Source organism: Triticum urartu, chromosome 2A (genome assembly GCF_056163025.1).
Source record: "Triticum urartu cultivar PI428250 chromosome 2A, HENAU_Tu73, whole genome shotgun sequence".
Taxonomy (NCBI): domain Eukaryota; kingdom Viridiplantae; phylum Streptophyta; class Magnoliopsida; order Poales; family Poaceae; genus Triticum; species Triticum urartu.
The window spans coordinates 198942305-198953288 of record NC_141874.1 but is presented as its reverse complement, the minus strand read 5'-3'; the positions used below and the strand labels follow the sequence as shown (position 1 = coordinate 198953288).

Sequence of the window (10984 nt, the reverse complement as noted above, 5' to 3'; positions counted from 1 at the left end):
TTCTTCTTTTTTAAATTACTCATTTTCTGTAATTTTGCACCACAAACATTTCTAGGAGAAGTTTGAATCTGTTTCATTTGGATATTGATCGGTTTTGGTTCGACATAATTTACGAGTTACTGGTTCCCGGATGAATATGTTTTTCATAATCTGTAGAATATTATCCGTAACTCTGTTATTTTTGCACAGAAGCAAAAAAAAAAAGACTTGGTCACAAGAGGCAGAGTGCGCTTTCACATAGGAGTAATCACGTCTGACTTTCACGAGAGGCCAAACCATTTTGTTGCTTGACATTTGACCTTCCAGGCCAACGCAGCTGCCGAGTTCCGATTCAGCGACGCCAAAGCTCCTTCCTTCATCCACCCCACCGGCGACCAGCCAGGAAATGGCGGAAATGAGCTCCCTGCCGGTCACCGACGACCTCTTGGCGGAGATCTTCCTCCTGCTGCTCACCCCGGCCGACCTCGTCCGCGCCTCCGCGGCCTGCGTCGCCTTCCGCCGGCTCGTCACGGACCGGGCATTCCTCCGGCGCTTCCGCTCCCTCCACGCCCGGCCCTTCCTCGGCTTCCTCAACCACAACGGCTTCCACCCCGCCCGCCCGCCCCACGCCTCCGCGCCCGCCGCCCGCGCCATCTCCCTCGCCGCGGATTTCTCCTACTCCTTCCTCCCTTCCCACGACAGCTGGATCGTCCGGGACGTCCGCGACGGCCGCGTACTCCTCGACCGCACCCCCGAGGACGACGCTGGCGAGGAATCCCCTGTCTTCACGGAGCTCGCGGTGTGCGACCCTCTCCACCGGCGGTGCCTCCAGCTTCCCCCAATCCCTGACGACCTGGCCGCTTCGGTGGAGCACCCGCTCCGCGTGGAGTTGGAGCGCTGGTGCGAGCCCTTCCTGGCTCCCTCCGGCGAGGAGGAGGCGGAAGAAACGTCATTCAGAGTGATCTGGATGGCGCAGTGCAAAACGAAGCTGGTCGCCTTCGTCTTCTCTTCAAGCACCGGAGAATGGCGAGCCGTTGCGTCTCAGGCCTGGGGCGATTTGTTAGCGGGCACCGGCGTGTCGACGGCGTCGTCCAAGAGCCCTGTGTTCTTCGGCCGACAATACGCTTGTGCTTGCTTCTACTGGGTCATGGACTGGAGGCAGAAATTGCTCATGCTTGACACCAGGAGGATGGAGTTCTCCATTGCCGACCTCCCACCCGGCTGCCGAAGGCCACCGATTGCCATTGTGGATGCAGGGGAAGGCAGACCTGGGATGTTTGCTGTCCGTGAACACGATGCAGATGGCACATTTAACCTCTACTATACCATTAGGCAAAACGAAGGCCAGAGTTTCAACCAGTGGCAGATGGAGAAGACGATCCCATTGGAATCCGGTTACCGGTATTTCCTGAGAGGTGCAACAGAGAGGTACTTGCTACTACTAAGATCAGAAGATGACTCCCCAAGTTCATCATCATTAGAGATGTCAGACTTGGAATGTTTCTCACTGGACGTCAAGACATTGCAGCTTGAGAGCGTCTGCAGGTTGAAGCATCACATCCTATGTGCGCACATATATACCAACTTCCCACCATCGCTGTCGTCACAGACAATATGAAGGGGTAAATACTCTGTTGCATTCTAATTATCTCCTTACCTGCATAGTTATCACATAACTTGTTTGGTGCTTGATAGTTCATTATTGTAGTAGGCAAGTCTTGTTTAAAGGGTTGTGTTTATTTCTCCTCAGCTTCTGGGAAAACTAACTTAAATCAGGAGTGATAGTATTTGCTTGCCATCTTGATTATTCAGACAAATAAAGAAAGGGTCTTCCACACCATAGATCATTGAGTAATATCCATCCACCATTCAGAGACCTAGTGGAAGTGCAGAAATCACTAATTCTTTTGTGTGTGACAAATATATGCAAAGATAAAGGGATTGCCTAATCTGGGAAGCAGTAATTGTGTAAATGTACTATACTCAGGTTTGTATCCTTTTATGTATGCGATTGTGTGATGCAACTCGAACAACCATGATAAGAAATATATCTGGGCAGAGCCCCTGAATTTCGGCTCCTGCGAATGTAGGCACACAGCTGAACCTAGCAAACAAACAAAGCTTCATGTCTTCTTCCTTGGATGTGATTGCTTTTCCTTGGTAGATTGTGTGTTGTCTTGGCTCCAACAAGATGACAATAACCAACTACTCCCTCCGTAAAGAAATGTAAGAGCGTTTGGAATACTAAAGTAGTGATCTAAACGCTCTTATATTTCTTTACGGAGGGAGTATTATGCAGGAGTGTTTTATCGTTAATCTAATATAGAAGGAATATAAGTTGAAACCAGTCAAGCATGACTTATCTTGTCCACTTTTCTTGATAGATATAAGGTCACCGAAGTCCCTTTTTTGGTCATCGTCTCATCTGTAATTTTTCATGATTTTGAAATAAATCAAATTAACTGGTATGGCTGCAACTTAAGAGTCTGAATCTCATCAGAACCAATCAAAGTGGTGAACTGGCAAGAACTTGTGCTACGAAGATATTTAGCCCTCAGTATCAATTAAAGCAATTACACAGGTGTGTTTGCGGCGCGGGGGGGGGGGGGGGGGGGGGGGGGGGGGGTCGTGAATGCAGGCACACTGATTACTTTATTTTTCTAATTTTGCTATTCATTTTTTGTTGTTTAGCATGATTTCTCTGACCTATTTGTTCCCAACTGTATTGCATAGTTACGATGATAAACACATGATTCCAGTGCCTATGCATTTCTCAGTTTCAGTTGAGATTAATATATATCTGCAGTGTAGTCCTGTTATTTATGTAAAATTTGACAAGTGTCTTTACTCATAAGTTTTACCAAGTGCTCTTATATCTGGTCATGTGTATACCTATAATCAGTTCATGTTTGCACATGTACATTTTTTAGTGGAGAATTCTTGTCAGTTCTCTGATTTGTTGTCTTCGTTTCGTGTCAGATTCAGTGGAGTCATAGTCACTAGCCAGAGCAGCCATTTGAATCCAGAACTCAAAGTGATTGGTGTGATCTTGTTGTATGAAGTGTTGGGTTAATTATGTGGCCACATTCTCATGGCCATCACAGCAGTTGTCAATGCAGGTGTGCGTGTAAGATGCACTATTGTGAATCGATTGTGCATCAGGGTTATAAGTATATATTATTGTTTCCTGCTCAGAACATGTATGTCGTTTGGCCCTAGACATGAGACTGAGAACAATCTTTCGTTCTTCAAGACTTGTTATGTTATGAAAGAAGAACACAGGGAAATACTGTAATATCGCCACAAATTGTCCATGCAGGTCAGTGATCAATCTGCATATTTCAAAGATTTCAAATCCAGCAAAAAGTATACTCTTTATTGATCTTTGAGATTGAAACCTTGATGATCTTACAGTACTAATGAATAGCTGATCGTAACAGAATAGCTAGAAGAGAACACTGACTCTGATTTGGGTGAAATAATCTCTGGACGCATGAATTGCACGACTACAAGCCATCGTGCAAAAACATCGAATACTCTTTATTGATATCGAAAAAATCTTACATAGGACTCTCCCTCAATTCCAAATTAAGTGTCACAGTTTTAGTACTAACTTACTACTAAATCAGCGACACTTATTTTGGGACCGAGGGAGTAATGACTAACTGACTGTAACATGCTACTTCTTAGCCAAGACTAGACCTAGACGACAACAATGGACTCGACTAACACTGTCATACTCAATCTGACAGACTTGATATTTAGGCGAACATTTGATCTCCAGCGACTGCTGTGAGCTGGCTTCTCGTCCTCTGACTCCTTTCCTCTGCTGGATCTCCACTGGAAACAACCTCCATTGAAAACACAGAAACGACAGTAAGTAGTACCAAGTAAGCGACAGAAGGAAAGCGTGCTGAGTTCCTGACTGACATGATTCAAATGCAATGCAAGAAACAAATCAAGGATGCAATAATGAGAGAGGGAGAATTGAGAACTTAGCTCTGGTTGAATCCTGAGATGCCGTAGCGGGCGGCTAGCTGGCAAGCTCGCACGCGGCATGGTTCCACCTCCTCCTCGGCCTTCCTCTTCTTCGCTGCGCAAGCCACGCTACGCGCTGGAGCTGGATGGCGTAACAGGATCCTGAAGAAGCGCCAGAATTCTTCGTCGGCGATGAAGACGCGGTAGTCAAGGGCGCGTAGGAACATCAGCTCCAGCGGGCACAGCTCGCTCGACCGGATGGACTCGCCCGAGCATACCTGGAACGACTCCACCCGCCTCTCGTAGTACCTCGGGCTGCTGAACTTAGCGCCGAGCAGGACCGCCACGGAAACCAGGCGGTGCGCGGTGGCCGGCTCGACGACGATCCCGGCCTCGAGCGCGGCGGGGCTGCGCATGAAGAGCGCGAGGTACGCCGCCGCGAGGACGTAGACGCCGCCATCAAATAAGTAGTTGCAGCGCTGGAGGCGCTCGAGGAACTCGGCGATGGGGACGGCCGGGGTCGCGCCGCCGCGGAACGCCCGGACGAGGTCGTTCTCCGCGGGCTCAGAGGAGGCGGCGGCGAAGGGCCGGGACTCGGCCTCCACGAGCGACGCGAAGAGGCGGAGCGTCCTCGGGTTCCCGTTGCCGTCGAGGCGCAGGACGTCGGAAGCCATGGCGATGGATCGAGGAGCTTTTCGCGAGAGCGCTAGGGTTTGCTTTCGCGAGATTTTTTTTAACATCAGTACAGACACAAGCGCTCATATACACGCGCATACACTCACCCCTATAAATACACACGCACACTCTACCTCTATGAGCACCTCCGATGAGCCGACATATCATCTTGAGATTTATGAAGTAATCGTAGGCGCCTCGTCGTCGACGGTACCTCTCAGAATGTGTATCGCCGGAAATCCTGAAATAAATCCAGAAATAAATGCGAACATCAGGATTTAAACTTTGGTGGGCTGAAGATATCACAGTCCCTCTAACCATCTAACCACAGGTTGGTTCACGAGATCAAAGGAGACGAGAAACGGCTGCAGCGGCCGGTAGAGATACGTATACATAGCATCTATGACGTATTTGTACAGCCATACGCTGTGTAGAGGCAAAGCTACGTGTAGTCTTTTCCGAGAAAAAAAAGCACAATACATCTTTTTTTTTCTTTTGAGGTCGCGTATACATTCTTTTTGGGCAATTTAAGAAAATGCCACATCTTTTGTGGGACTTTGCTTCTATAGCACATCTTTCTTTTTATTAGATTGTATAGCACACCTTTGACTAATGGCTGGACAAAATATCATAGATTGATTTTTTCCCCTTCTATTCCATGTCTAAACTCACATCTCTTTTTTGTTAGGACGAAATTGCCCCCGGCTATTTCCTGGTGATATGAAACGATCGCAGAACGGAGAGCACACCGCCGCACCGTCGTGACTCAGGCCCGTATGTGGGCAGGCGCAACCGGAGCAGCTGCACAGGGCCTCAAAAAATCTTGAGGCCCCTAATTTTTTTAGCACAGTACATTAGTATTGTTATTACTATAACTAATCAGGTACTTGTTCTCAAGAAAACTAATCAGGTATTATTACAGACTAAATAAACAAGGCACGGCCGAACTTGCTGACCTTAACCCCGGCCCAGTCATGTTCCTTTCTCATCTTCACGGTAATCGAAGCAGTCGCGTATGCAAACACATAAAATTCTGCTCAGCGACAGGCGCAAATCAAATCGCTGCAACTTAATGCTTCGTCTCCTGGTTTCCTCTCTCTGATTTTTCTCCAATGGATTCACATTGTTTCAAAAAAAAAATGGCTACAACTGCTGATTTATTCGGCTGCGACGGTGCTACCTCGCACTTATAAATTGGGTGGATTTAGTTTGATTCTTCGTTCTCTCTTTCATCCCTCAGCAGAGCAATCGGAGTTTCCTTTGTTTCTCTTGGTCGAGGAGCAAAGCAATCGGAGCGCTATACGCCGTTGTTGCTTCATGGTCTGCATCCATCAACACTCAACAACTGTAGGTTGTTTGTCCCTTTTTGTTTTGAACTCTTCTGTTCTTAAGTTAATTTGCTGCTCTTCCATGAATGTATGCATCCGGCTGGCTTATAATTTTCTAAGATGTCTAATAGACGTAGGCACGATTCTAAGAATACAAGATAATTTAATATTTCAAAGTAATAAATATTTTTTGGCATGATTTATCTTTGATATTTCTCAATGGTTAATGAAAAATATTTCGATTAGTTTTCCTGTATATAGGGCCTAGATTATCATTTCGTACCGGGGCCAAAATTTTTGAGGTACGGCCCTGTCGTGACTCCTCCCGACGCCGCCGCCTCGCTGTGCCAGCTCCCCGGCGAGCCGCCATCTCTCCGTACCTCCTTTCCGGCAGCACCGCCTTGTCATTCGTCCTCTCCCACTTGCCGCCCGTACCTATGCAGCGTCTCCCCCGTCCAGACGTAGCTGCTCGTGGCTGTGCTGGCTGGAGAAGTGCTTGTTGTACACGCTGACTGCTCCATCAGTTGTAGTTGTAGCTACTGGTTGCTCTGGTTGCTAGCTTTGTTAGCATATGGCTCAAATACCAGTGAGATATACTAACAAATTTGTTACGTGTTGACGGTTGTAGCAATTGTTGTAAGAAGATATGGATGCTTGTTCGTATGGATGTAATCAAAATTCAGATTGGGATGTAGCATGTAATGATATATTATTTTGTTGGTATAGATATAATCAAAATTTCTACAGCATTTTCACGTAAAATTTTGACATGACCTCTCTATATTTCTGTATCTTCTTCACATATCACACGAATATATATGACAATCCAGGAGCTCGGCCTTCATGGAGGCCGGATTTTTTAAAAAATTCAAAATTCACACTTTTCAGTTTCAAAAAAATCTAAAAAAAATTATACAAGTAAACAAGGATGTTATGAGTATGTATGTAAAATTTGAGGATGAAATACCCTAAAATGCGATCTGTGCAAAAAAGACAAATTCATGGACTTTGAGAATGAATAGTGCATCTACTAAAAAGCCTCAGATTTGTTCTTTTTGTGTAGCACTCATTTTAAAGTGTTTCGTCCTGAAAATTCACACACATATGCTTTATGTCTCTAAGTATGTGTGTATTTTTTTCAAAAATTTTTGAAACGTGAAAATTTGAATTTTGATCAAGTCAAACTCGGGCTCCATGGAGCCCGAGCTCTAAAGAGCATTTTCGCAGAACTAGTAGATATAAATTTATATTGGAAACATAAGGTGAGTCCTAGTCAGTACACACACGACAAGATCACAAGACAAGATCACACGACAAGATCTCAACTTTTGGATGATCTTTGTCATATGACATTTTTATGTCTTCAGGAACTTGATCATCAACTGGTATAGCTCCCTCGGCCATTAACTTCTCATTAGCATGGCACACAACAACCGGAGCTGGATCATTTATTGGTTGAGCATCCTTCCTCAATTCCAAGTACCTCACACATGTTTTCCCGGGACATAGGAGCTATTATATCATCACCTATAGGAGTTATCTCAAGATTGGACCAGTCAATAATAACTTGACCATTAGATTGCACATATCTCTCATTATTACGAAGCACATTACCATCGTCAACACATGATGCACTACTAGCATTTGACTGGTAAACATCAGAACTTGAGGAAATGATGTTGTCGACTATCTCACTAGATGGGATATTTTCTGAACAAGATGATGCCATAAACCCCTTTGCAATTTCCACAACTTGAGCAAGCACAAGCAATTCTTTCTCTTCCCATCTCTCAAGAAATGATGTTAGCAACTTCCAGTAGTTATCAATCCTCTCAACTGAGTCAAAATGCTTGTCCTTGCACAAAATATGGACCTCTTGTCCCCTCCCCCAAACAATTTTGGACCCAATGAGTTCTATCATTTTTTCAACCGAAAAACGTTTCATGTTAACCTTAAACTCCACATCATGTTGGGCAACTTTATGCTCGTTGCCATCATCAAGCTTTCCAACAAATCGAAGAACTCTAACAATTAGTTTATAAATGACAACACGCAATTCTGCACCTTCTTTCCTACAAATTTTCAAATAGAATCAATGATTAGGCATAAATATTTGTCAATATTGAGTTAACAATTCAGATAACCCTCCTATTCAAAAGCATAGGTTGAACGACTAACCCTTCAGAAATTGCGCCCTCTGGCTCTAACTGTTTCGGAGCTGCACCTTCTGGCACCATCTCGGCGAACAACACCCTTCTACTCCTACTTGTGAAGCCTGCTCACTAGCTCTCCTCCTCCACCATAATCTCCATGGCCTAGGGTTCCACAATACACATGTTAGATCAAATTTGTGTGTGTGTGCATGTGCGTGTGTGGAGAGAGAGAGAGAGATAGAGATAGATAGATAGATAGATAGAGAGAGAGAGAGAGAGAGGGAGGCAACCTGTCAGGGGCGGCGGCAGAACGTACGTGTGGACTGTTGGGGAGGAGAAGAAACGGGATGAGGTGGCGACGGGATGAAGCACGTCGACATGGCGGGGCGCCTGGGAGGATGGAACGGCAAGGCGTCGGTTCAGGAAGGAGGCACGGCGAGGCGGCGCCATGCCGCGGAGGAGGCACAGCTAGGCGACGGCGCTGGGAGGAGGAACGGCGAGGCGGCGGCGTCGTGCTTCATTCTGTCTCTCGTGGCGTTGATCGTTTCGTATCCAGGAAACGACCTGGGGGCAATTTCGTCCTAGCAAAAAAGAGATGTGGGTCTCGACGTGAAAAAGAAGGAAAAAAATCAATTTGTGTTATTTCATCCAGTCATTAGTCAAAGATGTGCTATACAATCTAATAAAAAGAAAGATGTGCTATGAGAGCAAAGTCCCAAGAAAGACGTAGCATTTTCTCAAATTGCTCGTTTTTTTGTTTACTTTCGAGAGGAAGCCACTATATGGGCTGCTGGAATTTTAAGCGGGCCAGATCCATCTATTTGCCTGTAGTTCTCAACAATAATAAAGATCGGATCCTAAAGAAAACAATAACAAAGAGCGGCGAAATTGCCGAAATCACTAGTTGAAGAGTATTCGTTGTAAAGATCATTTTAACTTTCCCAGATTGCGACAAGTGGCGTGTTGCATGTGCCTCACTTGTCGCAACCCGTGAGTTTTCTCTTTTTTCGTAGATCTGTTTATTCAAAATGTTTTATTTTTTTAAACCGTGCGTCCAAATCTCGAACCGCTTTCACTGTTGTATTCCTCGCGTCGAGATTTTCAAAATTAAATCCTATATTGATAGGTTTTGACGAACATTTCTTTCATGAAAAAAATGGACGAAAAAAACGAACCGAGAGCACGGCTATTTTTCCTTTTCGAAAGAGGCACGCCCATGCCTCTCGTGAAATCACAACCGTGCCTCTCGCGGAAGGAAAAAAAAGAGAAAACGCGTTTTTTTCGTTTTCGAGGAGGCATGGCCGTGACTCTCGTGAAAGCACAACCATTGAAAGCACAAGTGCCCCTGGGTGATTTTGGTAATTAATGTCAACATATCTTTTGTTGGACTAATATTTTCATCTAGTATATTTCAGATGAGTTCAACGGTGGAGTGTCTTGGACAAGAGGATGTGGAACCCGTTCAAGATGCTAAGGACAAAGATTGGCTCAAGCTCAAGACTCTACATTTTCATTTTAGTGATCCAAGATCACATTGAGTCCATAGAAAAAGCCAATACTATTAAAAGGGATGAGGTGTTGCTTAGTGGCTTGCTTGCTCAAAATGCTTAGTGATATGCTCCAAAAGCCCTCAACCACTTTCTCATTTCCACATATGTCCCAAACCAAAAGTCAAACTCGGCCCCACCAATTTGATCTATCCAGCGCCACCGAGTTCACTTGACATAGCCACTGCCAGAAACCCTAATTAGTTCGGTCTCACCGATGGGATCTCGGTCTCATCGAGATGGGCTTGCAAACTCTCTGTCACCTGTTGCAATAATTTCGGTCTCACCGAGATATGCAATCGGTCCCATCGAGTTTGCTTGACCAACTCTCTGTTTTGCTTATTACCAAAATCCGTCTCACCGAGTTTGTGTAATCGGTCAAACCGAGTTGAGGTTTTACCCTAACCTTAGCACATCGGTCCCACCGAGTTGATCATATCGGTCCCACCAAAAATCCGAACATTCACATTTTGAACTAAATCGGTCCGACCGAGTTTCATGATTCGGTCCCACCGAGTTTGGTGAAATGTGTGTAACGGTTAGATTTTGAGTGGAGGCTATAAATACCCCTCCACCCACTCTTCATTCCTGGAGAGAGCCATCAGAATGTGCCTATACTTCCAGCATACATTTTCTGAGAGAGAACCACCTACTCATGTGTTGAGACCAAGATATTTCGTTCTAACCATAAAAATCTTGATCTCTAGCCTTCCCCAATTTGCTTTCCACTCAAATCATCTTTCCACCAAATCCAAATCTATGAGAGAGAGTTGAGTATTGGGGAGACTATCATTTGAAGCACAAGAGCAAGGAGTTCATCATCAACACACCATTTATTACCTTTTGGAGAGTGGTGTCTCCTAGATTGGTTAAGTGTTATTTGGGAGCCTCCGTCAAGATTGTGGAGTTGAACCAATGAGTTTGTACGGGCAAGGAGATCGCCTACTTCGTGAAGATCTACCCAAGTGAGACAAGTCCTTAGTGGGCGGTGGCTATGGTGGGATAGACAAGGTTGCTTCTTCGTGGACCCTTCGTGGGTGGAGCCCTCCGTGGACTCGCGCAACCGTTACCCTTCGTGGGTTGAAGTCTCCATCAACGTGGATGTACGATAGCACCACCTATCGGAACCATGCCAAAAATCTCCGTGTCTCCAATTGCGTTTGCATACTCCAATCTCATCCCTTTACATTCTTGCAACTTGCATGCTTTACTTTCCGGTGCTCATATACTCTTGCCGCGCTTGCTTAAAATGTATTGTGAATGTTTAAACTTGTACTAAAACTCCATCTTAATTTGAAGAATTTAAAAAGCTGCTACTTTTCTT

The 10984-nt window shown here is 45.2% G+C and overlaps 2 protein-coding genes across 3 annotated transcripts; one reads left to right on the top strand and one right to left on the bottom strand.

The window, feature by feature from the left end:
* Positions 1–258: 258 nt before the first annotated feature.
* On the top strand, positions 259–5580 carry LOC125536668 (uncharacterized). Of its 2 annotated transcripts, XR_015616091.1 has the most exons (3): positions 259–1601; positions 2959–3298; positions 5321–5580. XR_015616091.1 is itself a non-coding variant. In XM_048699917.2 (2 exons), exon 1 carries the CDS (start codon positions 386–388, stop codon positions 1595–1597), a length of 1212 nt encoding a protein of 403 aa, XP_048555874.1. In that variant the 5' UTR covers positions 259–385; the 3' UTR covers positions 1598–1601; positions 2959–3357. The 2 variants fall into 2 exon arrangements, 1 of the variants encoding a protein (XP_048555874.1); XM_048699917.2 differs by lacking the exon at positions 5321–5580 and having other exon boundaries at positions 2959–3357.
* LOC125536669 (cyclin-P2-1-like) lies at positions 3499–4738 on the bottom strand. The gene has a single exon (XM_048699918.2). The coding sequence runs from the start codon at positions 4695–4697 to the stop codon at positions 3975–3977; it is 723 nt and encodes a 240-aa protein (XP_048555875.1). The 5' UTR covers positions 4698–4738; the 3' UTR covers positions 3499–3974.
* Positions 5581–10984: the final 5404 nt, after the last annotated feature.